Here is a 26,428-nt window from a genome sequence, read left to right on the forward strand (position 1 = left end):
GTGTTCAACTCAAATTCAAGGTCTAATTATACAGAGCAACCCTAAGTCATCTCTGATTGAGACGCACAATTAGTATCTACTATTATGAGCATAACAATAGAAAACGTGAGGTTCCTGTGCCTGGCGACAAAAAAAACTCAGAAAACTGGAGCAGAGCGGAGAAACAAGGCAAGCTGTGTACAATTAACAGAAATATAAATATCACTTCATGGATTGTGTCCCAAATGGCACCCTATTCTTTGTGTAGCACTACTATGGACACTACGTAGTGCACTACCTATGGGTTCTGGTCAAAAGTAGTGCACTAGACAGGGAACAGGGTGCCAATTGGGACCATGTTTAAGCAGTCAGATATAAATAGTGTGAAGCCTTTAGTTGATTAACGAGGTGAGACTTGTGTTAATTACTGTTTCCTGGGCTTGTAATTAAGTTGGCAGAGATAATCAAGACGAATGAACGCTCTGACCCCCTTCTCTTCTCCCCTATAAGGCTCCAGGCATTGTTCTCCACTGGTGTGTGTGTTTTGATTCGCTGCTGCTGCTGCTGCTCAGTCATGTGGCATGTAGCAGCCCTCACCGTGACACATACATAAAGCACCATGCTTATGAAGCCACAGACATTACCTATCTGCTATTGTCCCATCAGAACCATGCATGGCAATAGTCTACTTCAAGTTAGTTCTTCTATGCTGCTCTTATTGTCTATTTAGAGAGAGTACAGCTCAAATAAGGTCTTACAGCTACTATAGAAAACTCTCACTTCCCACCTTCCCTGGAGGGGAGCCCACCCCTTATTGGCCGCCACACACCTCCATCAAACTTAATCAAAAGCCCAATAATGACCACTTGGAAAGAGGCGGGCCATTTCTATTAAGGGTGCTCACCAGAATTCATTAGGCCTCTTTCCACCAATCAAACCAGCTCAATAGAGTCCTACAAATGCTTGTATTGAAAGTAAGCCATGTATGTGTTCTGGCCAATGTTAAATATATCCCTATTGTAAATGTAGCCCAAATGTATATATTGTTTGTAACTAAGTGTGCTATTTGGAGGACATATTTAAAGCATGCATTAATGCTACAGCCTGAGTGATTAAATACTGATTGTTGCTAATTGTCTCATTGTAGTACTTAGAATCTTTCAGTTCAGGTATATTTCCTTTATTGTCCAGATGAATATGCCCTGTTTTGACATCTGTTTTATCCAGTAAATTCAACTGCCATCCAATTGTCATCCATCCTCAGACAAACCACTTTTTTTCTGGTCATAAAACTATTTGAATAATGATGTATTGCTTCAAATCCAGTTTTTATACATTACAGTCTCTAACTGTTAAAGTTAATGATAATAAAATGTAATATCTTAAGGGATGTTTCTTTAAAATTTGTTATTTAGGTCTTATTTAGGTTGTTGACCCACTCTTTCATATTGTGCCTCCCCAGATGTTCCTGGGACTTTAAAATCAAGTGCCTAGGCAACTTTTTGAGTTGGGTTTTTTATTTTGTATTTTTTGGGGAAAACCCTCAACTGGGAAACAAAATCAACTGGACCCACAAGGTAGATTCTCTGACTGATCCGTATAAGTTGTCTACATCACCACTACAACTACTATAAATTTGATTATATTACTTCACTACTGGTTGTCAAAGTCTAATACCAACCCCACCCATGGCTTTCCAGAGACGGTTATACTAGTTTCCTGGGACCACGGTTGAGGAACAAAACATTTTTCAATATGAAGGACACATGTAAATGAACCTTATCAGTCCCAAGCCAATATCTGCATTTTTCACTAATTTCATTTATATGTTTATACAGCCTCACATTGAGGTGTTTCACCATTTTCTTTTCAGGATGGGTCTCATGGATGTTCCCCAGGACCACACTGTGACTTTAGGGCTGCAATAAGGAGAAAATGTTTTCTGTTTTGTTATTTTGGACCAACTTTACTTGTGCTAATTAAATGTACGTTCTTTATGGTACTATATAATCAACTAATTGTACGTCTATGTGCTAAAATGACCCCACTTAAAGTATACTAGGTGTAGTTGTAAGACATTATTTGAGATGTCTTATATATACTTACAACATAGCGACATGAAGAGCTACTAGTATGCAAATAGTATGAAATACAGCAGAAGTGTCACTAGAATATCCCATGTGCACTTCAGCTTTGGTGTACTTTTTCAGTACTTCAATACAGACTTTCATCAAACTGGTGTCTTTTATATCAGTGCATTTATGTGGTATTGCAGTACATTGTAGTGTTATTATACTAAAGTACCTTTGTGCGTGTGTATATAACATGTTTGACATATGCACACTTGTAACGTAGGCTTGAGTGTTTGTCTGTTTACTTACACGGGGAAGACATCTGGCATCTCCCACTCCCAAGATTGATACAGTCGGAAGTGGTAATTGAACGTTGACCTTTGTGTAAATTGGAAACAAGTCGACTAGCAGATATTGAATCCATAATTAACGTGTAAATGCGGTAGGAAATAGCTGAAGGGATGTGGAGTTAATTGAATTAGACAGAGCTGGAGCAACGCTCTAATTATTTCACTCTGCAACTGCTGTTCACATTAAGACGAGCTGAAGCCATGATCTGCCTGGCTGCTCTCAAAATGATTGTTGGAAAATATTGTGTGCATTTCCATAATGCTGTGGTGTATAGCCTCCCTCCCAGAGTCATTCTGAAGAACTCTATAGCCCTGGAATAAGATGCATATTTCTCAACTGCCTTCGTCTTTGCGTTAAGGGAGAGGGAGCATGCACACAATCTCACCTGATGGTATCTTCATTCAAATGAGCACCATCCACTTGTTCAGAGTAACTAAATAAAAGTAACTGGCAAAATAAAAGGTAAACGCCAACAGTGTGTTAATAGGGTGTTGGGCCACCACCAGACAGAACAGCTTCAGTGCACTTTGTTGACGGTGGTGGAAAATGTCTCAGGAGCAGCTTAACATGGTCATTTAACCGACGCTCTTCTCCAGAGCGCATCCATTTCTCATACTGGTCACCCGTGGGAATAGAACACCCAACAATGGCACTGCAAGAGCCATGTTCTTCCAACTGAGCCACACTTTATATCCCTCATTTACTCAAGTGTTTTTATTTTGGCAGTTACCTGTACAAACGCAACAATGCTTGGCTTTTCATTTCATCATGTTTGGCGCCATCTCCTGGTACCCTTGTGGTAGAGCAGTGGTTAACCGGGAAATACTTCTGGCTCAGAGTAATTAAAACAGACTGGTAATAATCAGAGGGGAATATATATATAGATACATAACGTTTTTTAAAACAATAAACAGGACAGGGTAATAGACTTTAATCTCCTTTCAAAGCACTTGTGTACAGTATTCAAAAGTCTGCTCGTTCCACAGTTAAACAAAAAGACTACTTGACGTTTAGAGCAATGTTGAGAAAAAAAACCTCCCCCTATGTACAGTCATTCACATTTGACAGTTCAAGCAGAGATATTACATTTGATTTTGAAATGTACATATACACATATGCTACAAATGCCAGAGAAGAAATAATGGAGTGCATTTATACACATTTTAAAGAAGCAGACCAGTGTTGAGTCAAGCTGAAAGGGTTTTGTTTTTTACAGTGGTCTTGTGTTCATTTCAGAATGAAACTCAACAGGGAATCAGACTTGCGTTACGGAGTGTTTATGATTCCTTTTTAACATTATAGCGCACGTGTAGGCGACAGTATATATCAGCACTATTTGTGGACCCTGTGTGGTTAAAAACATGGACGAGGTCTGCAGACAAGAGGACAACACAAACATGATTCTAAAAAGGACAACACTAACTTGAGCCAAGTGTAAAGTAAACCTTTTCAAAAATCCATGCACTTATGTCAGTAGAGAACATTCACAAAAGTTGAGTAACTTAGCGCACAACACATCTCAAGTTAGGATCTGATCAACAACAACCAATTTCTGACCCGTCCTCCATTTCCCCAGTGAAGGAACATAGACCTACCATCTCAGACACTGCAGTCACAGACACAGAAAACAGACATATTGATTATCATTAAATAAAGCCACATCAAAATAAAAGGCATGCTCAAAACAAAAAGTGAACACAGAGTTAAGACAGGCATATATCGTGATTCCTGTCCGACTTCCCAGTTTGTGGTTTCTTCGCTACAGTAGATGGGGTCAACTAAACATGCAGAGGGCTGCACAGGTCAGGAGCAACAGTACGATATTGGGAGAGGCATAGGTCTGCAGACTCGCAGTCGCTTCCCGAAAGGTGCCTTGAAATGCAGTTCTCACAGGTGCTAGCAACCCACAGGACACCGGCTGCAAGTCTGCAGACTGATACCGTTGGCATGGAAGTGCTGAGTATGAATGGAAAAATATATAGTCTGTCTATATATCCGAAATGGCACCATATTCCCTATACACTTCACCCCATGGGACCTGGTCAAAAGTAGTGCACCATGTAGGGAATAGGGTGTTATTTCAGCAGCCTATCAAGGTGGTCTCTTCATTCAGGTACAGTGACCGCACAGACCTGCCCTGACTAACGTTGAGGCTGTTTTAACACACTCCTAACATACTCTCCAAGACCTCCCAGTCAGAAAACAGTTCTTCACTTAAAATGGGTATAAAACTGCACTTTAAAAAGTAAATATTGTACATTATCAATATTATCATTCGTAAATGGAAAAATACAATGTGCAATTATGTACAAGCAAAGAAAATATCAGCACTTTGGTATTGGTTGGTTTTTACCTATTAGATGAACTTTTTGTCGTAAAGAACTTCCAGAACCGAGCAGCACATACATTATAAACAAACAAAGACAAGTACTATACTGTTAGACTCTTTCAGACAAAGATACATGTCTTTCAAAGACACTCGCTACCAAAGCCATTGGTCCTCCAATCATAGGTCTTACCTCAGTTGTCTCACAGGCAGTTGCAGTAAACCTTGTCAGACAATTCACCCTGAATTTCATTCCGCTGCTCTGTCGATCGCTATATATATATTCAGTCTGAAACTGCCATCCTAGAAGTTGTCTGTGTGACTTCAAAATGAGGGGCGTTGTACAAAACAAATTAATCAGCGATTGAATCGTCTTAACAAAATCTCACCAGTAGCAAAGTTGATAACGTCATCCATGTAGGCCCGGACCTGGCCCCACCCATCATTTTCTGGGACCAATCAGAACGGTCAGAATACCTTCTCATTCTAGAAATCATTAGGGAGGGAAGCAAATCCACACTCATCGTGGAGAAGAAACTTCAGTTGGCCGGAGTGTTGTGGATGGGTAGCCAGGCAACAATAAACCAGGTGACGCCTATAATCCTCGACTTAAAATCACTTCCAAAGGTGACACCATTGGACATCAACTCTCCATTGAAAGTGCCTTTTAGTCCAGGACTAGGCTGAGTCGAGCCAAATGCAACTGCCCCATGAGGTTACATGAAAAAAAAAAAAAAAGTGAATCTAAATGACTTTATACAGTGAACATAACATAGTCATGACTAGGGCGTGGCGGGTTTCCGGACCACAAGGGCCCAGAGTTTCTCCTGGTCAGAGTTTTTCCAGGAAATACTCCTGGCCGTCATCATGACGACAACATTTCCCATGAATCAAACTACAGCCCAGTTACGGTGGGGAAGCGGACGTCGTTTCAGTCAGGTGAACAGAATGTAAACAAGATGGAGGCACTCCTGTTTGTTACCTAGGAGACAGTACATAAGTGAATCTAACCATTCGACCGACAAATATACATTGGTGACTATACCAGATGCACCAACAAATATTTGTAACTTGCTACGTAGCCTACCATTAAACCAACCGATATAATGGTGACTAAATAATCAGTGGGCCAGCGAGCCCAGACAAGAGATGTGTATATATCCAATAGGAATGGCTCGGAGTGAGCCCACACACACTAATATTCCCAGTCAGTCAGCAGCACAACACAGGAGACAAGTTCCAGAGTTGGTCCGGGTCTCCTCTGTTGTGAGTTACCCCTGTGGGCGGACACAGACTGGGGTGAGAGATGCTACTGGAATGTCACACTGAATTCGCCATTCTTTACATGGCACTGTTTTCATTTGGTTGATCTTAAAACAAAAAATAGCCATGATAGTTTTTTTCCTTTTCTTTTTCTTGCATATTTATAGACATTTTGGAGGACTGGGTCTTAAAGACACTAGTCTTTATGAAGAAGTGCATGGTTCTAGGCTTCTATAGCGAACTAGGTAGGGATCTGTCTGTAGCAGTGATGCTATGGAATTGGCCCTGTGGAGTGTCAATGGATGCTGAGTCATGGTTTCTAACAGCTAGGAGTTCTCAAAAGGGTTCTATGAGTTCTAATATAGTTATACGAGTTCTAATATAGTTCTACGAGTTCCCATAGGGTTCTATGAGTCTCTAGTGAGTGCCCGAATGAAATCCACAGGAAGCATGGACTGGGCTCTCTCCGGGTCTTCTTTCCGACACCCTCTAGAGGGCACTCTACGGTGGACATGAGGACCAGATAGGGAGAAGGACTTTTACTCTGGAAAGTTCAGCGCCGCAACCTCTGGCTTCATCTTGAAGTACTGGCTGAAGCGAAGGACTGCGTATCTGAAACGAGCGAGCCAATGTACGCCAACGTTAGTAACAAGATATCAAGTGACAATGTGTCATAAGAAAACAAGATGCTGCGTAAGGTCAAAGGTAGGCATTCAGGGTGGAACAAAGTACTCAACAACTGACATTATTACAGAAACTAGAAATACGCTATACCTGCTATGGCTTTAATGTCATGTCTTTGAGAGCTTGGGACTATCTGCATTATGGGCAAAATTCTTGACTAAGCCTTGTTCTGTTCAATGTTATCCACGTATATAGTACTCTAAATACCTCCAATTCAAGTTGAAATGAATACAATATAAAAATTGCTGACACCATTCAAACCAATGAGGGTTCGGAACTCTAAAGCCAGGTATCTCAGAACCATATTCTTGCAGATAGAACCTTATAATGCCAAGCTCTCGTTTTATCTCCGGATAAAAACGTACATTTTTGAAGCCACTTACCCCAGGAAGTCAAAATCAATGGTGGAGAACTCAGCCTGAATCAGAGCCCATAGGCCCCAGAAGAAATGAGATGCCTGGAGAGAGGGGGAAAGAATGGGGGATAGTCATGTTATTAAATGTGGGTGTCGGCATTATCCTGATGGTTAAATATTTCCATTCCTAACACCATTGTCACACCAAACACAACAAATCCCATAGTGACAACCAACAAAAGGTGTTGTCTACAGCTGAAACAGACCGAAACCAAGGCTACCACTTCTATCTACAGTAAACATACTTGAGTGTAGTTACCAAAGGAGGAGGTAGAGTGAGTCTCAGGTGGTGTTGGGATCGTCGCCCAGGAGGGTGCTACTATTGACCGTGCAAAATGAGAATTCTAGAATGTCGCTTTTCCAGGACAAGGAGGCTGCTATAGTCAAAACCTTATACAGCAAGCTTCTGTTGTAGTTTGTTAGGCCTATGGATTTGCAGCCCTACCCCCTATGTATAGCTAATGTATGGATAATAACCCCAGGGACTCTATTGTCCATAACAAGGCTGAAGTCTTCTCGTTCGTTTACAATACGTTTGCACGGTCACTTCTCTCTATGTGACATTGTAGAAATAAGTTGATCTAGTATGGTCCCTCCTTTGATCCTTGAAAGCAGTGCAACGCTTCTATTGCTATTCAAACGCATCGGACCTTTCTTCATCTAAGCCGTAAAGTACTCAGATAAATTACCATTATTGCACTTCTGTTGAACAGCAAACAGGCAGACGGTCAATTAGAAATATTTACAAAGCTCTCTCTCCTGCTTCGTTTGTGTCTCATTTGCAAGTCTACTACATGTTTCTTTCAAAGTTCTCTTCTGCTTTTCGATACCCAGGGTACATACTGATGAAGTCGGGGGTTTACATGCACTTAGGTTGGAGTCATTAAAACCCGTTTTTCAACCACTCCACAAATTTATAGTTAACAAATTAGTTTTGGCAAGTCGGTTAGGACATCTACTTTGTGCATGACGTAAGTAATTTTTCCAGCAATTGTTTACAGACAGATTATTTCACTTATAACTCACTGTCACAATTCCAGTGGGTCAGAAGTTTGCATACACTAAGTTGACTGTGCCATTAAACAGCTTGGAAAATTCCAGAAAATGATGCCATGGCTTTAGAAGCTTCTGATAGGCTAACTGACGTCATTTGAGTCAATTGGAGGTGTACCTGTGGATGCATTACAAGGCCTACCTTCAAACCCAGTGCCTCTTTGCTTGACATCATGGGAAAATAAAACAAAATCAGAAAAGACCTCAGAAAATAAATTGTAGACCCCCACAAGTCTGGTTCATCCTTGGGAGCAATTTCCAAACGCCTGAAGGTACCACGTTCATCTGTACAAACAATAGTATGCAAGTATAAACACCATGGGACCACGCAGCCGTCATACCGCTCAGGAAGGAGACGCGTTCTGTCTCCTAGAGATGGACGTACTTTGGTGTAAAAAGTGCAAATCAATCCCAGAACAACAGCAAAGGACCTTGTGAAGATGCTGGAGAAAACAGGTACGAAAGCATCTACATTCACAGTAAAACGAGTCCTATATCGACATAACTTGAAAGACCAATCAACAAGGAAGAAGCCACTGCTCCAAAACCTCCATAAAAAAGCCAGACTACGGTTTGCAACTGCACATGGGGACAAAGATTGTACTTTTTGGAGAAATGTCCTCTGGTCTCATGAAACAAAAATAGCTGTTTTGCCATGATGACCATCGTTATGTTTGGAGAAAAAGAGGGAGGCTTGCAAGCCGAAGAACACCATCCCAACCGTGAAGCACAAGGGTGGCAGTATCAAATTGTGGGGGTGCTTTGCTGCAGGAGGGACTGGTGCACTTCACAAAATAGATGGCATCATGAGGAAAGGAAATTATGTGGATATATTGAAGCAACAGCTCAAGACATCAGTCAGGAAGTTAAAGCTTGGTCGTAAAGGGGTCTTCAAAATGGACAATGACCCCAAGCATACTTCCAAAGTTGTGGCAAAATGGCTTAAGGACAACAAAGAAAATGTATTGGAGTGGCCATCACAAAGCCCTGACTTCCATCCTATAGAAAATTTGAGGGCAGAATTGAAAAAGTGTGTGCGAGCAAGGAGGCCTACAAACCTGACTCAGTTACACCAGCTCTGTCAGGAGGAATGGGCCAAAATTCACCCAACTTATTGTGGGAAGCTTGTAGAAGGCTACCCGAAACATTTGACCCAAGTTAAACAATTTAAAAGGCAATACTACCAAATACTAATTGAGTGTATTTAAACTTCTGACCCACTGGGAATGTGATTGAAGAAATAAAAGCTGAAATAAATCATTCTCTCCACTATTATTCTGACATTTCACATTCTTAAAATAAAGTGGGGATCCAAACTGACCTAAGACAGGGAATTTTTACTAGGATTAAATGTCAGGAATTGTGAAAAACTGAGTCTAAATGTATTTGGCTAAGGTGTATGTAAAACTTCCGACTTCAACTGTACCTTCTAGATGAGTACGTGTTCAGGGAAACAATCTCTGCTAGGTACCAGGCGTGACAGTTCTACACAATAGACTACACTGCCTTAACTATTGATTAAAGGCCCAACCAATTAACCTTGAGCGATTCACCCTAACACACACATCCTTGTGCAATTGATTTGTGCTGGGTACATTGTGTCGTTTCTCTGAAAGAAGGGAACGGAGAAGAGCGGAGGGGATCACTGCTCGGCCCTTCGACCTGAGAACATCAAACAGACGGATATGACTGGCATTGAAGATCTCCTTGTGAAAAGCTTCAAAAAGAGCCTTTCAACTTTACCCAGGAACGCCCCTGACTGATTTACAACTTTACCCAGGAACGCCCCTGACTGATTTACAACTTTACCCAGGAACGCCCCTGACTGATTTACAACTTTACCCAGGAACGCCCCTGACTGATTTACAACTTTACCCAGGAACGCCCTGACTGATTTACAACTTTAGCCAGGAACGCCCTGACTGATTTACAACTTTAGCCAGGAACGCCCTGACTGATTTACAACTTTACCCAGGAACGCCCCTGACTGATTTACAACTTTACCCAGGAACGCCCCTGACTGATTTACAACTTTACCCAGGAACGCCCCTGACTGATTTACAACTTTAGCCAGGAACGCCCCTGACTGATTTACAACTTTAGCCAGGAACGCCCCTGACTGATTTACAACTTTACCCAGGAACGCCCTGACTGATTTACAACTTTACCCAGGAACGCCCCTGACTGATTTACAACTTTACCCAGGAACGCCCTGACTGATTTACAACTTTACCCAGGAACGCCCCTGACTGATTTACAACTTTACCCAGGAACGCCCCTGACTGATTTACAACTTTACCCAGGAACGCCCCTGACTGATTTACAACTTTACCCAGGAACGCCCCTGACTGATTTACAACTTTACCCAGGAACGCCCCTGACTGATTTACCTGTGTCAAAGTCTCACTAAACATCGGTCTAATACTTCATCTTGTAAACAAAACTCAAATAAAAATGTGACAAAACGTACGAAGGTTCACCAACTTCGTCTTGGGCGTAAACCACAGATTAACCACACAAAAAAGGAGTCGTGAACTCACCAGGGAGAAGCGGTTGACCTGTACGTAGAGCACCTCCACCTCTGTCTCAGTGACCTCTGACCCTTGACCTTTGTGTTCCTTATAGGCCTCCAGGTAGGAGCGCAGCCACTGCAGCTGCAAACTCCGCTCTGGGTAGTGGCTGTAGTCCACCTCATTCAGGCCTACACAGGACACACACGAACCAAGTAAATGATCAAAACGCACAAATGCTTAGTACAATGACCAAACGCAAGCTTAACACACCATTATGTCATTTAGCAGATGCTTTTATCCAAAGCAGTCATATTTTCAGAGCGGGATTGAAAAAATGTATTTTTATTTTTATTTAACTAGATTTTACAGATGTTTTACTTTGTCAGCTCGGGGATTAGATCTAGCAACCTTTCGGCTACTGGCCCAACACTCTAACCACTAGGCTACCTGCCGGAATAGAACCCACTATCCTGGCATCGCCGTGCTCTACCAAGCTACAGAGGACCACAACACATACTGTACAGGCAGCACTTTATAAAAATGACCAGTCGCACTTGGCAAAGTTACTCCACACACAGACAAACTCTTACCTGCAAATTCATTGAAGTGGTTCCCAATGTCATAGGCTTGGTAATTGTACCCAGCGTATTCATAGTCAATGAACTTGACATTTTCTGAAAGGAGCAGAGAGAGGAAGATTTGATTAGTACAGGACAGAGACCCATCACATTATTAATGATAAATCTGTGCATTATTAACCCATTATCATCCCTCTCTCTAGTCTAAGTGGTTCTGATGCCTCACTGACAACCTACTGGAAATACTGTAGGCCTCTGGGGTGGAGGAGTAAGAGTTTGCATTTTGAAGGGAAGTGAGAATGTTTCGAGAAAACGAAGTTGACACAAATGCAGACACATAGAAAGTGGACAGACAGACAAGACATATAGGCCTAATTGATGCAGACATGCAGTTCGCCTGGTCCCAAACAGGTAAATGTGCTTTAGCCGATTCCTCTGACTAGCGTGGTCATGACAGTCGTTGTCATGTTATATAATAGCCAGATGAGTTAGCTATGAAAATACAAATAAAAGGTTTCTATGAGGGTTCCATTCAGATGTAGGACCAGCTTCCAGCCAGTTTGAATTTCAAAGTGTTCTGGAAAAAGTTGAGAACTGATATTTTCAAAAAAAATTCTGCCATTATGTAGGGTGATCACAATCCCAATATAGGCTACAGGAGCCAGTCATGTGATTGGAAAATGGATTGGATTATCCAATTCCGCAGACAAATAGTCTTATCAACTTTTTCCAGGAAATCTCCTGATTGGCTTCACAAACAAATTAGCTCACACAGAAGCTATTATACACAGAGGAATAATGTGTCATTTGTACATGTTTAGTTTGTGTTGTTTGGTTAGTGAGATACGTTGTAAATAAACAAGAGAAGTCCAAATGTGTCATTTAAAAAAAAAAGTAAGGATGTCTATGTTACTTTCCACAGCAAGCTTATATTGGGTTAGTTTGGTTCATATGCCGTTGTGGAACTTGCAGTGGAATTGATTGGGTAAAAGGTCATGCGTTGAGAAAGTGATTGTGGTGGAAAGATGGAAACAGAGGCACCATGCAGAAGGAATGTGGTGTTGGGAGGTAAAGAGACGCAACACTGACCTCTAGCGAAGAAACAGTACTGCATGAGGGGATGTCAACATGCAAAGCCTTACCCCCAAATCTAACTAGAAAGAGCCGTTTTAACTCTCTCCCTGACAACAACAAAAATACCCTTTCAAATGCTTTAGGGTCTTCAACCTTTTAGCATTTCATTTACTATGTAGGTCATACTCAAGAGTGCTTGTTGAAGCACCCTAAATTCCAAATGATGTGTGTTTGTCACAGTACAGTTTCACATACAGTGTGTGTATGAGTGTTCTGGTGTGTGTTTCTGAGGTTGACTGAGTAAAGACACGTGAGATGGTTACCGGACGCCGGGCGGTCCTAGCAGGACACAACAGAACACCTCCAGTCAGTGGCTAGTAGCCCTGTACAGCAGATGAAAAGGTTTGGGCAAACTCACATCCATCACACACACACACACACACACACAGACAGACACTCTCACACATTCACACACAACCAGTCACAGAAACAGCCAACTCTGTCCTCTCCTTCGGTCTCTCACACTTCCCCCTTCTCGCAACAGGCACCTTCAAAGCTAAACTCGGATTGGTCCACGTGGGACCCAATGGCACGACACCTCCCTGCTCCTATGCAAATGAGATAATTGAGTGGCTTCCTGTTGTAAGCTAAGCAGCACAGGTTTGAGTCTCAGGGACTTGGGGAAGAATTTGACTACTTCTCTCCCTTCATCACCTGACAGAGCAGAAAGATAAACAGAGCGATGAGGCCCTGGGAAAAAAAAGGGAGGACACTTATTCAGCTGAATGAGAAACAACCCTGCCCTCTTACTGGGTGAACTGAAACGACTCTTGTAAACATCTTAAATCAGTTTCCCTACCCTTTCACTTTCATCAGTTTCAGAGGGTAAAGCGTTTGTGTTATTGTTGGAAGGAAGAGGCTTCCCTCTGCTCTCTCTCTCACACAGAGAGAGAGAGAGAGAGAGAGAGAGAGCGAGAGCGAGAGAGCGAGAACTAAAACTGCCACTGAGAGACTGTGGTTGAAAGAGCTGTGTGCTGTCTAGACTTTAACTGTAGTTAGTTATGTTTTCTGTGATTCTTTTTTGTTATTGCTGAAGCTTGAGGTTTCCCTCTCATAAAACAGAAAAGAGCTACCCTGTCACCATGTAAGCCAGGTGTAGTCTAGCACAGGGTTGGATAACAGTATGGTAAAGAGCTAGCACTGCAAGAGCCGTCAGTCACTGAGTGAAAGTAATAAAAGCAAATGGTGCACTGAGCTAGCTCACACGGCCAGTCACTGTCTGAGTGAAAGGAGTGAGGTAGCGCCTACTGCTGCTCTGAGCGGACAGCTGTGGCGTAGAACAGTGGTGTGTTCTGAACTGGGTCTGCCTGTCTGTCAACCCTCCCTCTGGCTGGCCAGACGCTCCTAGGAGAGAAAAGCTGGGCACAAGGAGCAGTGAGATCACCCCGCCCCTTGCTGAACAGACCAGCGAAGCCCCGGGTAAGAATGCTCTCCCTCACCTTAGCCCCGGGTAAGAATGCTCTCCCTCACCTTAGCCCCGGGTAAGAATGCTCTCCCTCACCTTAGCCTCGGGTAAGAATGCTCTCCCTCACCTTAGCCCCGGGTAAGAATGCTCTCCCTCACCTTAGCCTCGGGTAAGAATGCTCTCCCTCACCTTAGCCTCGGGTAAGAATGCTCTCCCTCACCTTAGCCTCGGGTAAGAATGCTCTCCCTCACCTTAGCCTCGGGTAAGAATGCTCTCCCTCACCTTAGCCTCGGGTAAGAATGCTCTCCCTCACCTTAGCCTCGGGTAAGAATGCTCTCCCTCACCTTAGCCTCGGGTAAGAATGCTCTCCCTCACCTTAGCCTCGGGTAAGAATGCTCTCCCTCACCTTAGCCTCGGGTAAGAATGCTCTCCCTCACCTTAGCCTCGGGTTAGAATGCTCTCCCTCACCTTAGCCTCGGGTAAGAATGCTCTCCCTCACCTTAGCCTCGGGTAAGAATGCTCTCCCTCACCTTAGCCTCGGGTAAGAATGCTCTCCCTCACCTTAGCCTCGGGTAAGAATGCTCTCCCTCACCTTAGCCTCAGGTAAGAATGCTCTCCCCCTCCACCCTCAGTTAAAACACTCACCACTCCCTCTGCAACCATTGGCCACCTGGCAGGTCTGGTCTGAGAGACCATTTCTACTTGCATCAGCTTTGAACACGGACGGCCGTTAGTACCAAAGGCATTCACAACACAAACAAAACAGCATTCCCAAAGGACCACAAATAAAAACATGTACTGATGAAAATTAAAATGGGCTACGGAGCTCCCTCCCTTCCCACCCTTAGCTAGCATGACATGATGGGCAAAGCCTGTCGGCTCTGATGGTAATTGACTACACAAGATGCACTAAAGCCAGGGCCCTGTTCAGTTGAGCAAAACAGGAGAAAACACTATGAAACAGAAACTAAAATAAGCCAACTTAACAAGTTTGGGTACTTCAACCCTCCTAGGTTTCACAATATTCTCAAATGTTTTACCTACTGAACACTATGGTCAGTCCTTCCTGTGATTTGTGGCTTTTGACTGGGAGAATGCCGTGCAGAGCAGGAGTGCAGTGCCTCAAATCTATTTTAACCCCAGAACTAAAATTCAATTTCTCCTCATTTCTCGTCAATGTGGAAAATCGGAATTTCAGTCGACTTCCTGAATGGACTGAATTTAAAAATGGAATTGCCCCCAAACTCTGGTGCAGTATATGAAATCAGGCCTACCTGTGACTGGGTAGTGGTGGACAGTGCAATAGTAGCTAGGTGCGGTGCAGTATGTTTGGGCATGCAGGGTAAAACTCACCTCCTTGCTGATTATAGATTATGTTCTTACACAGCAGGTCATTGTGGCAGAGGACTACAGGAGAGCCCAGCACAGACAGACTCTGCTGCATCCACACCATCTCTTCCCTCAGTCGCCTTCGACTAGGCACCTCACTGTTTAACCTGGGGATGGAGGTGGAGGTAGAAAGAGAGAAATGACACTTTACAGAACTACACAGGGAAAGAAGTAGGTGTTGCGCAACCTCAGAGGTACAGTATTATTGGTCCATATCGGACCAATAAAAGAAGAGGGTTGGAATCTACTAGAAAACTGAGTCAGTCAAGAGTAAACTCATTAATACATAATTTCAGATCAATAAAAAACTGCATAGAGGAGTCTTTTATAGGCTTGAAACTCCAAGCATAGTGCATAATCTCCAATCCACATGACTTTATTAAAACGGTCAACATACCGAACTAAAATACAGTACAGTATTATTTAACTAGGGAACAGTGCATATTGTTCATGAATAGTGGGTGTGGTTTGACAACAAAACGGTAGAGTATTTTTTTATTTAACTAGGCAACAGTACATATTGTTCATGAATAGTGGGTGTGGTTTGAGTGACAGGGGGCTCGTCCTCTTCAGGTAAACACACCTGGTGAAACTGAGGAATGGCAGACACTCACCGAGCAATCGCTCAGGCATGCCAGAGGTCACAGGACAAGCATCTCTCATAACTCCAGTGTTCCATTCAAGAGCTTCCTGATGGAAAGTTAGACTAGAGCCCCAGGGAGTTATTCCTCATCATTATGTAACCAGACATTACCTACAAAAACTCCTGGCCCCGTTAATGTCATAAAGTAGGAAATAGGTGGAGGAAAAATATTCAAGCATCAATAATACGTTTTAGAACTTCATTGATGAGAAACCTCCAACAGATTTCATGTGTCCCTACTAACATATCGTAGTCCTCCTACCTAGACCTCGACTTCGTCCCAATATCTCAACTAGCATACTATTCAGTGTGCATGCCATGAATACACCAACACAGGCCTTCATACTCCGTACCATGCAGGTCTGGATATTGGGACCCAGTTCATTTCCTTATCTAGAACACTCACCTCATGTTCATCTCTGGGTCTTGGAAGAACTTGGGCATCAGGGCGAAGTACTTGCCCATGGTCAGCCACAGGTCTGACTGGGGCACCCATCCGTTGTGAGCATGGATAGCATGGTACTTAGACAGCTGCCTCGCGATGAGCCTGTAGGGTGGTGGAAGCCATGTGAGTCGGCGATAGGGGGTTTTGAGAGGAGGGACCAAATTCTAGAGGCCAAGACTGTAAAACTCTTACTTCAGTATTGGCTTATACACTAGAGGTCATATTTGTAAAGAATACCAGAAATGTAATGAAAGTCGGGTCATAGGAAAAACCCAAGACTGTCAACTCACTAAGCTTAAGGTGAGTTTACACCTACGGGTGAGGCTGAACTGAATGCATAGCCCTGGAGCACTTGGGCGTTAGCGAAAGAACAGGTTAGCTAAAGAATGGTTCTGTGAGCATAGATCCAGGGTGAGCTTTCAATCACACTCCTGACCTGTAACTGCCTATGTTCCATGTTTCTACTGCTAGGAATGTTCCTTGAGGGACCAAGTCACATTGCCTTTCCTTACTGACTCACCCATATATTAGGCACCGATGCACCACACCTTACATGACATTGCCAAAGACTATGGAATGTGGAAAAGTGCAGGTGGTTTCACCTGAAAATGAATTCAAAGGTGTGGTGTATGTAGAGCACCGAGTGTGTCCTGTGGGAGTAGCTCTGCTAAGATTAGGGCCTGGTAGTTGTACTCGACGCGGTGGGCTATCTGTCGCTGTACCTGGACGTGGGCAGGCTGCGGATGTGTTCAGGTTCCAGCGCCTGGCCCTGCAGGAACTCATAGCAGAGGCCGTTGTTGAAGGTACAGTAGAGACGAGGGGCGCAGCGGTGTGCGTGGAGCGTCCGGAAACTCTTCACCTCGTTCTCCCGGTCCACAAACAGCTCTGTCTTGTTGCCATAGATACGCACCAGGACCACATCCTGCATGACCCCGCCCACATAGCAGCCCAGCAACTTATTGGTGATTCCATCTGTGAAGAACTGATAGAGGAAAAAGAGATGATTGGTAGACAAATTATTGCAATGGGGTATCATCATCATCACATCCAATGCCTCAGTATAAAATAAATATATATAAACTAAGCAAAAAAAGAAACACCTTCTCACTGTGAACTGCGTTTATTTTCAGCAAACGTAACGTGTAAATATTTGTATGAACATAAGATTCAACAACTGAGACAAGTTCCACAGACATCTGACTAACAGGAATGGAATAATGTGTCCCTGAACAAAAGGGGGAGGGGGGTCAAAATCAAAAGTAAGTCAGTATCTGGTGTGGCCACCAGCTGCATTAAGTACTGCAGCGCATCTCCTCCTCATGGACTGCACCAGATTTGCCCGTTCTTGCTGTGAGATGTTACCCCACTCTTCCACCAAGGCACCTGCAAGTTCCCAGACATTTCTGGGAGGAATGGCCCAAGCCTTCATCCTCTGATCCAACAGGTCCCAGACGTGCTCAATGGGATTGAGATCCGGGCTCTTTGCTGGCCATGGCAGAACACTGACATTCCTGTCTTGCAGGAAATCATGCACAGAACGAGCAGTATGGCTGGTGGCATTGTCATGCTGGAGGGTCATGTCAGGATGAGCCTGCAGGAAGGGTACCTCATGAGGGAGGAGGATGTCTTCCCTTAACTCATAGCATTGAGATTGCCTGCAATGACAAAAAGCTCAGTGCAATGATGCTGTGACACACCGACCCAGATCATGACGGACCCTCCACCTCAATCCCGCTCCAGAGTACAGGCCTCGGTGTAACGATAAACGCGAATCCGACAATCACCCCTGGTGAGACAAATCCGTGACTCGTCAGTGAAGAGCACTTTTTGCCAGTCCTGTCTGGTCCAGAGACGGTGAGTTTGTGCCCATAGGCGATGTTGTTGCCGGTGATGTCTGGTGAGAACCTGCCTTACAACAGGCCTACAAGCCCTCAGTCCAGATTCTCTAAGCCTATTGCGGACAGTCTGAGCACTGATGGAGGGATTGTGCGTTCCTGGTGTAACTCGGGCAGTTGTTGTTGCCATCCTGTACCTGTCCTGCAGGTGTGACGTTCAGATGTACCGATCCTGTGCAGGTGTTGTTACACTTGCTCTGCCACTGAGAGGATGATCAGTTGTCTGACCTGTCTCCCTGTCTTAGGCGTGTCACAGAACAGACATTGCAATTTATTGCCCTGGCCACATCTGCAGTCCTCTTGACTCCTTGCAGCATGCCTAAGGCACATTCACACAGATGAGCAGGGACCCTGGGCATCTTTTGTTTGGTGTTTTTCAGAATCAGTAGAAAGGACTCTTTAGTGTCCTAAGTTTTCATAACTGTGACCTTAATTGCCTACAGTCTGTAAGCGGTTAGTGTCTTAACGACCGTTCCACAGGTGCATGTTCAATGAACCATAAGCAATTAATGAGCAAGCATGGGAAACAGTGTTAAAACCCTTTACAATGAAGATCTGTGAAATTATTTGGATTTTTACTAATTATCTTTGAAAGACAGGGTCCTGAAAAGCGATGTTTCTTTTCTTGCTGAGTTTATTTAGGACAATTCACTCAGTTATTTATAGGCTTATGTCCAGTCATGCAGGTTTTCATAACAGGGATGGCTATAGACCCCTATTATATAGCCAATTTACTACAGGTACAGTTGACTTCCTGTCAGGTAGACATCTTTCTCATTTTTCTATTAATACTACAGATGAGGACCTTTCTAAATACGAATATGCCAACAGGTACGGTGCCCTGGAACTCCACCATCCACGGGCAGTATGCTGCCACCTATTGTAGTATCATTTTCATCCTGGGACTGAATTCTATGGTTCCTTTTAAAGGTTGTCAATTGATTTCAGATCTGATTGAAAAACAAAAAAGGACCCCAGAACGCATTGATGGAATTGTCTGGGTGGGTTTAAACCCAATGGTTGTTTTCATCCCCAATGAAAACTGGAACATTTCTGGGGGCAGGCATTCCACCCCTAATCGTATACACTATCAGGGATTGACCATGAGCGTAGAGGCACGTCCGGAATTTTATTTAGCAGGAGCAAGCAATGGCTGGCATGTGCTGAGTCCTTGCTTTGTGAATGCAAATAGACAGTGTGGTTGTGTGTGTGTGTCTACCCTGCCCACAATACCCCCCTAAAGCTGTGTTTACAAAGAGAAACCACACCCCCATTCTGTGTTCAAGACGACCGCTCCGCCCCCTTCAATTATGTTTTTATTTAGGAGGCGGAGACTGAACTTGTCCCAAATGTGCCAATCTTGTATGGTCACCGAGTTTTACCATACCTCCCGTTTATACGATCAGCATGCATGACAGGCTTGTTCCATTTGTATACATAAGCTAGGTGGTGTAAACCTGTGTGGTGGGTTAGTGCAGGTTTGCCATGAACAAATCACATGTTTAGTGAGTCATAAGACCAGTTAATGAAAAACCTCATTTCCTGATGTAAATTGCCAACTAGGCTGTTTCCTTTCTCAGAAGTGTGTTCCCCATTTAGACTAGCCCAACTTTAAATCACAAAGAACCTGGGAGAAACTCGGGCTACCTTGTTACTCGGTTGGGAATTGCCAAGGAACTTACAATACGATATTATTGTATCTTCAAGATAAAAGAATAAATAAGACTAGAAGACTAACAATCCTCAAAAATACAGTGCCTTGCGAAAGTATTCGGCCCCCTTGAACTTTGCGACCTTTTGCCACATTTCAGGCTTCAAACATAAAGATATAAAACTGTATTTTTTTGTGAAGAATCAACAACAAGTGGGACACAATCATGAAGTGGAACGACATTTATTGGATATTTCAAACTTTTTAACAAATCAAAAACTGAAAAATTGGGCGTGCAAAATTATTCAGCCCCCTTAAGTTAATACTTTGTAGCGCCACCTTTTGCTGCGATTACAGCTGTAAGTCGCTTGGGGTATGTCTCTATCAGTTTTGCACATTGAGAGACTGACATTTTTTCCCATTCCTCCTTGCAAAACAGCTCGAGCTCAGTGAGGTTGGATGGAGAGCATTTATGAACAGCAGTTTTCAGTTCTTTCCACAGATTCTCGATTGGATTCAGGTCTGGACTTTGACTTGGCCATTCTAACACCTGGATATGTTTATTTTTGAACCATTCCATTGTAGATTTTGCTTTATGTTTTGGATCATTGTCTTGTTGGAAGACAAATCTCCGTCCCAGTCTCAGGTCTTTTGCAGACTCCATCAGGTTTTCTTCCAGAATGGTCCTGTATTTGGCTCCATCCATCTTCCCATCAATTTTAACCATCTTCCCTGTCCCTGCTGAAGAAAATCAGGCCCAAACCATGATGTTGCCACCACCATGTTTGACAGTGGGGATGGTGTGTTCAGGGTGATGAGCTGTGTTGCTTTTACACCAAACATAACGTTTTGCATTGTTGCCAAAAAGTTCAATTTTGGTTTCATCTGACCAGAGCACCTTCTTCCACATGTTTGGTGTGTCTCCCAGGTGGCTTGTGGCAAACTTTAAACAACACTTTTTATGGATATCTTTAAGAAATGGCTTTCTTCTTGCCACTCTTCCATAAAGGCCAGATTTGTGCAATATACGACTGATTGTTGTCCTATAGACAGAGTCTCCCACCTCAGCTGTAGATCTCTGCAGTTCATCCAGAGTGATCATGGGCCTCTTGGCTGCATCACTGATCAGTCTTCTCCTTGTATGAGCTGAAAGTTTAGAGGGACGGCCAGGTCTTGGTAGATTTGCAGTGGTCTGATACTCCTTCCATTTCAATATTATCGCTTGCACAGTGCTCCTTGGGATGTTTAAAGCTTGGGAAATCTTTTTGTATCCAAATCCGGCTTTAAACTTCTTCACAACAGTATCTCGGACCTGCCTGGTGTGTTCCTTGTTCTTCATGATGCTCTCTGCGCTTTTAACGGACCTCTGAGACTATCACAGTGCAGGTGCATTTCTTCATGATGCTCTCTGCGCTTTTAACGGACCTCTGAGACTATCACAGTGCAGGTGCATTTATACGGAGACTTGATTACACACAGGTGGATTGTGTTTATCATCATTAGTCATTTAGGTCAACATTGGATCATTCAGAGATCCTCACTGAACTTCTGGAGAGAGTTTGCTGCACTGAAAGTAAAGGGGCTGAATAATTTTGCACGCCCAATTTTTCAGTTTTTGATTTGTTAAAAAGTTTGAAATATCCAATAAATGTCGTTCCACTTCATGATTGTGTCCCACTTGTTGTTGATTCTTCACAAAAAAATACAGTTTTATATCTTTATGTTTGAAGCCTGAAATGTGGCAAAAGGTCGCAAAGTTCAAGGGGGCCGAATACTTTCGCAAGGCACTGTATATTAGTCTTAGCACAAGCCCTCAGGGAAAGTCCCAGAGAACCCCTCCGTCCTGACAACAGCTCTCCCCAAAACAGTTAACGTGCACAAAACAGACCAGACAAAAATTCTGACTTTTACCTCCCATGGTGACTTTGCCAAGTACCTCAACTCCTCCACAGAGCTGAGCTTTTACATAAAAAAAAAAAAATGAGCCTCCAACTAACTATGTAGAGGTACTTTTTTTAAAAGTACCTTTTAAACCCTTACCGAGTACCTGTTTGTCCTCTGTTGTTGCGTACCTTTGTTTGCTGAAATCCATACTATTTAATCAAATGTTAATTAAATAAAACCAGACATTTCCTTGTTGAGATTCAATTGGCACATGTGCATTCGCTGTTGTGGCAATGAATGCTAATGCAGTGTTCCTCAAGTGTGACACTTAAGAGACATTTCTTAACTGTTCAACTTCATCTCCAGCACCAGCCCAACATGCACATACAGTGCATTCAGAAAGTATTCAGACCCCTTGACTTTTCCCACATTTTGTTACATTATAGCCTTATTCTAAAATGGATTAAAAAAATTCCCCCCTCATCAATGTACACACAATACCCCATAATAAGAAAACAAAAACATGTTTATAGAATTTTTTGCAAATGCATTAGAAATGTAAAAAAATGAAATATCACATAAGACCCTTTATTCAGTATTTTGTTGAATCTGCTTTGGTAGCAATTACATCCTCAAGTCTTCTTGGGTATGACGTTACAAGCTTGGCACACCTGTATTTGGGGAGTTTCTCCCATTCTTCTCTGCAGATCCTCTCAAGCTCTGTCAGGCTGGATGGGAAGCGTCGCTGCACAGCTATTTTCAGGTCTCTCCAGAGATGTTCGATCTGTTTCAAATCAGAGCTCTGGATGGGCCACTCAAGGACATTTAGAGACTTTTCCTCTACGCCACTAGAGTTGTCTTGACTGTGTGCTTAGGGTCGTTGTCCTGTTGGGAGGTGAGCCTTTACCCAAGACTGAGGTCCTGAACAGGTTTTCATCAAGGATCTTTGTACTTTGATCTGTTCATCTTTCCCTCAATCCTAACTAGTCTCCCAGTCCCTGCCGCTGAGAAACATCCCCAAAGCATGATGCTGCCACCACCATGCTTCACCGTAGGGAAGGTGCCAGGTTTCCTCCAGACATGACGCTTGGCATTCAGGCCAAAGAGTTCAATCTTGGTTTCATCAGACCAGAGAATCTTGTTTTTAGCAGGCTGTCATGTGCCTTTTACTGAAGAGTGGCTTCAGTCTGGCCACTCTACCATAAAGGCCTGATTGGTGGAGTGCTGCAGAGATGGCTGTCCTTCTGGAAGGTTCTCCCATCGCCACAGAGAAATTCTGCAGCTCTGTCAGAGTGCTCGTGTTTTTGGTCACCTCCCTGACCAAGGTTTTTCTCCCCCGATTGCTCAGTTTGGCCAGGCAGACAGCTCTAGGAAGAGTCTTGGTGGTTCCAAACTTCTTCCAATTAAGAATGATGGAGGCCACTGTGTTCTTGAGACCTTCAATGTTGTAATGTTTTGGTACCTTCCCCCAGATCTGTGCCTCGACACAATCATGTCTCACAGCTCTACGGACAATTCCTTCAACCCCATGGATTGGTTTTTGCTCTGACATGCACGGTCAACAGTGCGGATCTTATACAGACAGGCGTGTGCCTTTCCGAATCATGCCCAATCAATTGAATTTACCACAGGTGGACTCCAATCAAGTTGTAGAAACATCACAAGAATGATCAATGGAAACAGGATGTACCCAAGCTCAAATGAGTCTCATAGCAAAGGGTTGAATTCTTATGTAAATACAGTATTTTTATTTATAATATATGTTACAAATTTAGAAAAACCTGTTTTCGCTTTGTCATAATGGGGCAAAACATTTTTTAATCAATTTTGGAATAAGGCTGTAACGTAAGAAAATGTGGAAAAGGGAAGGGGTCTGAATACTTTCCAAATGCACTCTGTGATAATTGTGCATTTCTACATTTTCTAGTAAAAAAAATATAGTAAAATAAGAGTATCCAATGACATTATCCAATTAGTAGACAATGCCTACTCATAATTGGTTGAAATCATATTTTCACAGATGTTGATGGGGTGGTGTTGAATATGAAGTGAAAAAAATGGACATTTTCCTTTAAAGGTTTGCTATGCATTAATCACGCCACCTTTTCCTGGTTGCTACAATTCTAATAGTTCACTTAAATGTGACAAAACAAGCACGTATAGTGTAGAGTCATTGTACCATCTAAACCACTGTGGAATATATTTTACATAACCCCCCCCAAAAAATTATTTTCAGCTGTTTGAAGCTGGTGTACAAAACAAAGTAAAATAAATCAAAAACCAAACTTAAGAAGAGGAAGCATAGAAAAAGTGCACATAGAACACTACCACTTTCAATGAGAATGACATGTGAGTTTTATAGATCTGTCAATGTGAATTTAGTCAGGTTGCCCAAAAAGTGACATACTGCAGCTTTAAAAAAAGAAAGAAAGTAATTTTAGTTTGTAATTACATTATTGGTTTAAGTCATTACACTATTGATATTTTTTTTTAATCCCACTTTATAAAGTAATAATTCATGCATAATGTAATAATGAGCCAAATCTTTTACTTTGTGTTCAGCATATTTATTAAATTATCAGCATTTATTACATTATAAATGCAAAAGTTATAAAATTAGTAGGAGCCCATTACATTATTGGCAGTTATTACATTATCAGTTGCTACAGGGTTTAAGAATTTACCATTTTTTTCGGAGGTTAATTTAAAAAGAAAACTCGTCTGCTTACCATATTCATAGATACGAACTACTTTAGTGCCCATTGATGATAGGTGAAGTTTTGCTGCAATATGCAATTTTTTGGGCGACCCCATCAAATGTACACAGAAATGTGCGTTATAGTTGTCTGTCTTATTGAAAGCAAGTCTAAGACGCGCTAGATCAGTTCTATGTGCGCTATCTCCATGCTTCCCGTTTTTTCCTTTTGTACTTCAAAACAGCTGAAATTACAATATTTTTGGTTATGGAAAATAGATTTCACTGCGGTTTTAGGTGGTACAATGACTACACTATACGTGCTTGTTTTGTCAACAACCGGGATATGGTTGAGCGATGTCTGCATAGTACATCTTCACGAGTCCCAACTCTTGCTCTAGTCTAAAAAATAACACGCATCGTTACTGCGGTACTATTTTGGAAATAATACGGAACGTATCGTTAATGTCAGCGTGTAGTGAATATAGATACATTACTACACACATTTATAGGGTTAGTCTTCCCACACGGCTATATCTCCACGTTACAGCGCTTGTTTACGGAAGATGTCGCCAACTGTGCTTATTAGCCATCTAGCGTGCTCCGATCACCAGCGTGTCAGCTAACAGGAGAGGAAGTGTAGTTCGTCAACTGGAGGCAAGCATTGGATGGATCGGTGCAAAACTGGTACAGTAAGTAGCTCTCTTTTCTTCTGTTTTACGTGTATTTATCTCTGACATTAAAAGACAAGGGTATATTCGAAAACTTTTTAGAAAGCGATGGTTATTGACGTTTTTCAAACGTTAAAACAGCATCGGAATTGTAGTTTACACGGGCGCCAAATGTGGGCGAATGTAATGTGGCTGAAGGGTTTTGAAGAGCTCGTTTACTTGGCAACCAGTCCCACTACTCATAATCATACATTCCTGGAAGTTGTATCTAGTCTTGCAATCGTAGAATGACACTTAATATTACAATGCCATAAGAAAATTGGCACCAGATCAAATGGATAGCTTGCCAGTTGTGTTTTGTGCATGATGACGCCTATAATATCCTTGAATTTGATAGATACTTTGTTGCAATCTCCTGACGTGATACAGAACGGACAGTGAGTTACTGAGCTTACTAGATCAGGCAAACTACGTCAAGCAAAGAGGCCTATGAATTCTACTGCCTCGATACATTCGTCAATCGGCTGACTTGAATGCTACACTGTTGCTAGCTAGCAAGTTGACGCAGCTCCTATTTAAAAAAGCGCAACACTCCAGTTTCAGAATTATGTAATAGCTGCCTGGTAAGCAGTATGCGACAGATGACGACTGACTAGTCTCTTACGGTCATCGTAGAAAAATATTATTAATTAATACGTTGAATGTGACAAATGTAATACCTTCATTTTGACCTCGGATGGTTTCCAGAACGGTCTCAGTTCCTTGATTAGTCTCAATGCACCAGATCTGTAATCGTTCTCGTCTAATGTGACATCTATTTTGGGTACAGCGGGCGCCTCGTCGGGTACATGAATGTAGTTGGCCATAATGAAAGGTTCCGATTAAATTGACAAGAAGTTCACTGTAGGCGGCTGCAAATGCGTTTGTATGAACTCTTGCTTGGCTGCGGAGGTTAAAAATCTACTCGCTTCTAGTGCGGCAACGCCTCTCAGAAAATCCCACCCATAAAAATGACCGATTTTCAGTGCATGCTGGGAGATTCGTGACTCACCAATCGCCATCAACCTTCTTATGATGGTCTAAAATGTCAGCCATTTTAGTAAGGGAGTAAATCAACCATGGTTCGCCACTGCTGTGATAAGATATTGTGTAAAACAATGAATTTGAACCGTATATGCACTGCATGTTTGTTAGAGGAGTGCCAGCCAGTTTTAGAGGAATGAGTCCATCATTTTTTTTAAATTAACTGCCAAATATGCCAGCATTCCATTTAAACAATGCAGTCAATCCACAGCCATACACTGGCTGAAATGACATTTTAGTCATTTAGCAGATGCTCTTATCCAGATTGACTTAGTGAGTGTATACATTTACTACTGTTT

At 42.7% G+C, this 26,428-nt stretch overlaps 1 protein-coding gene across 1 annotated transcript; it reads right to left on the reverse strand.

Annotated features, from left to right (window-relative positions):
- Positions 1–3,318: 3,318 nt before the first annotated feature.
- On the reverse strand, positions 3,319–26,035 carry LOC112256545 (ethanolamine kinase 1). Its single transcript, XM_024429865.2, has 8 exons — positions 25,766–26,035; positions 16,973–17,232; positions 16,212–16,352; positions 15,127–15,269; positions 11,247–11,330; positions 10,684–10,844; positions 7,059–7,132; positions 3,319–6,603 (listed from the first exon to the last, which is right to left on the reverse strand). The coding sequence occupies exons 1-8, from the start codon at positions 25,910–25,912 to the stop codon at positions 6,531–6,533; spliced, it is 1,083 nt and encodes a 360-aa protein (XP_024285633.1). The 5' UTR covers positions 25,913–26,035; the 3' UTR covers positions 3,319–6,530.
- Between the last annotated feature and the right edge of the window lie 393 nt (positions 26,036–26,428).

This window comes from Oncorhynchus tshawytscha, linkage group LG17, assembly GCF_018296145.1.
Source record: "Oncorhynchus tshawytscha isolate Ot180627B linkage group LG17, Otsh_v2.0, whole genome shotgun sequence".
Lineage (NCBI taxonomy): Eukaryota > Metazoa > Chordata > Actinopteri > Salmoniformes > Salmonidae > Oncorhynchus > Oncorhynchus tshawytscha.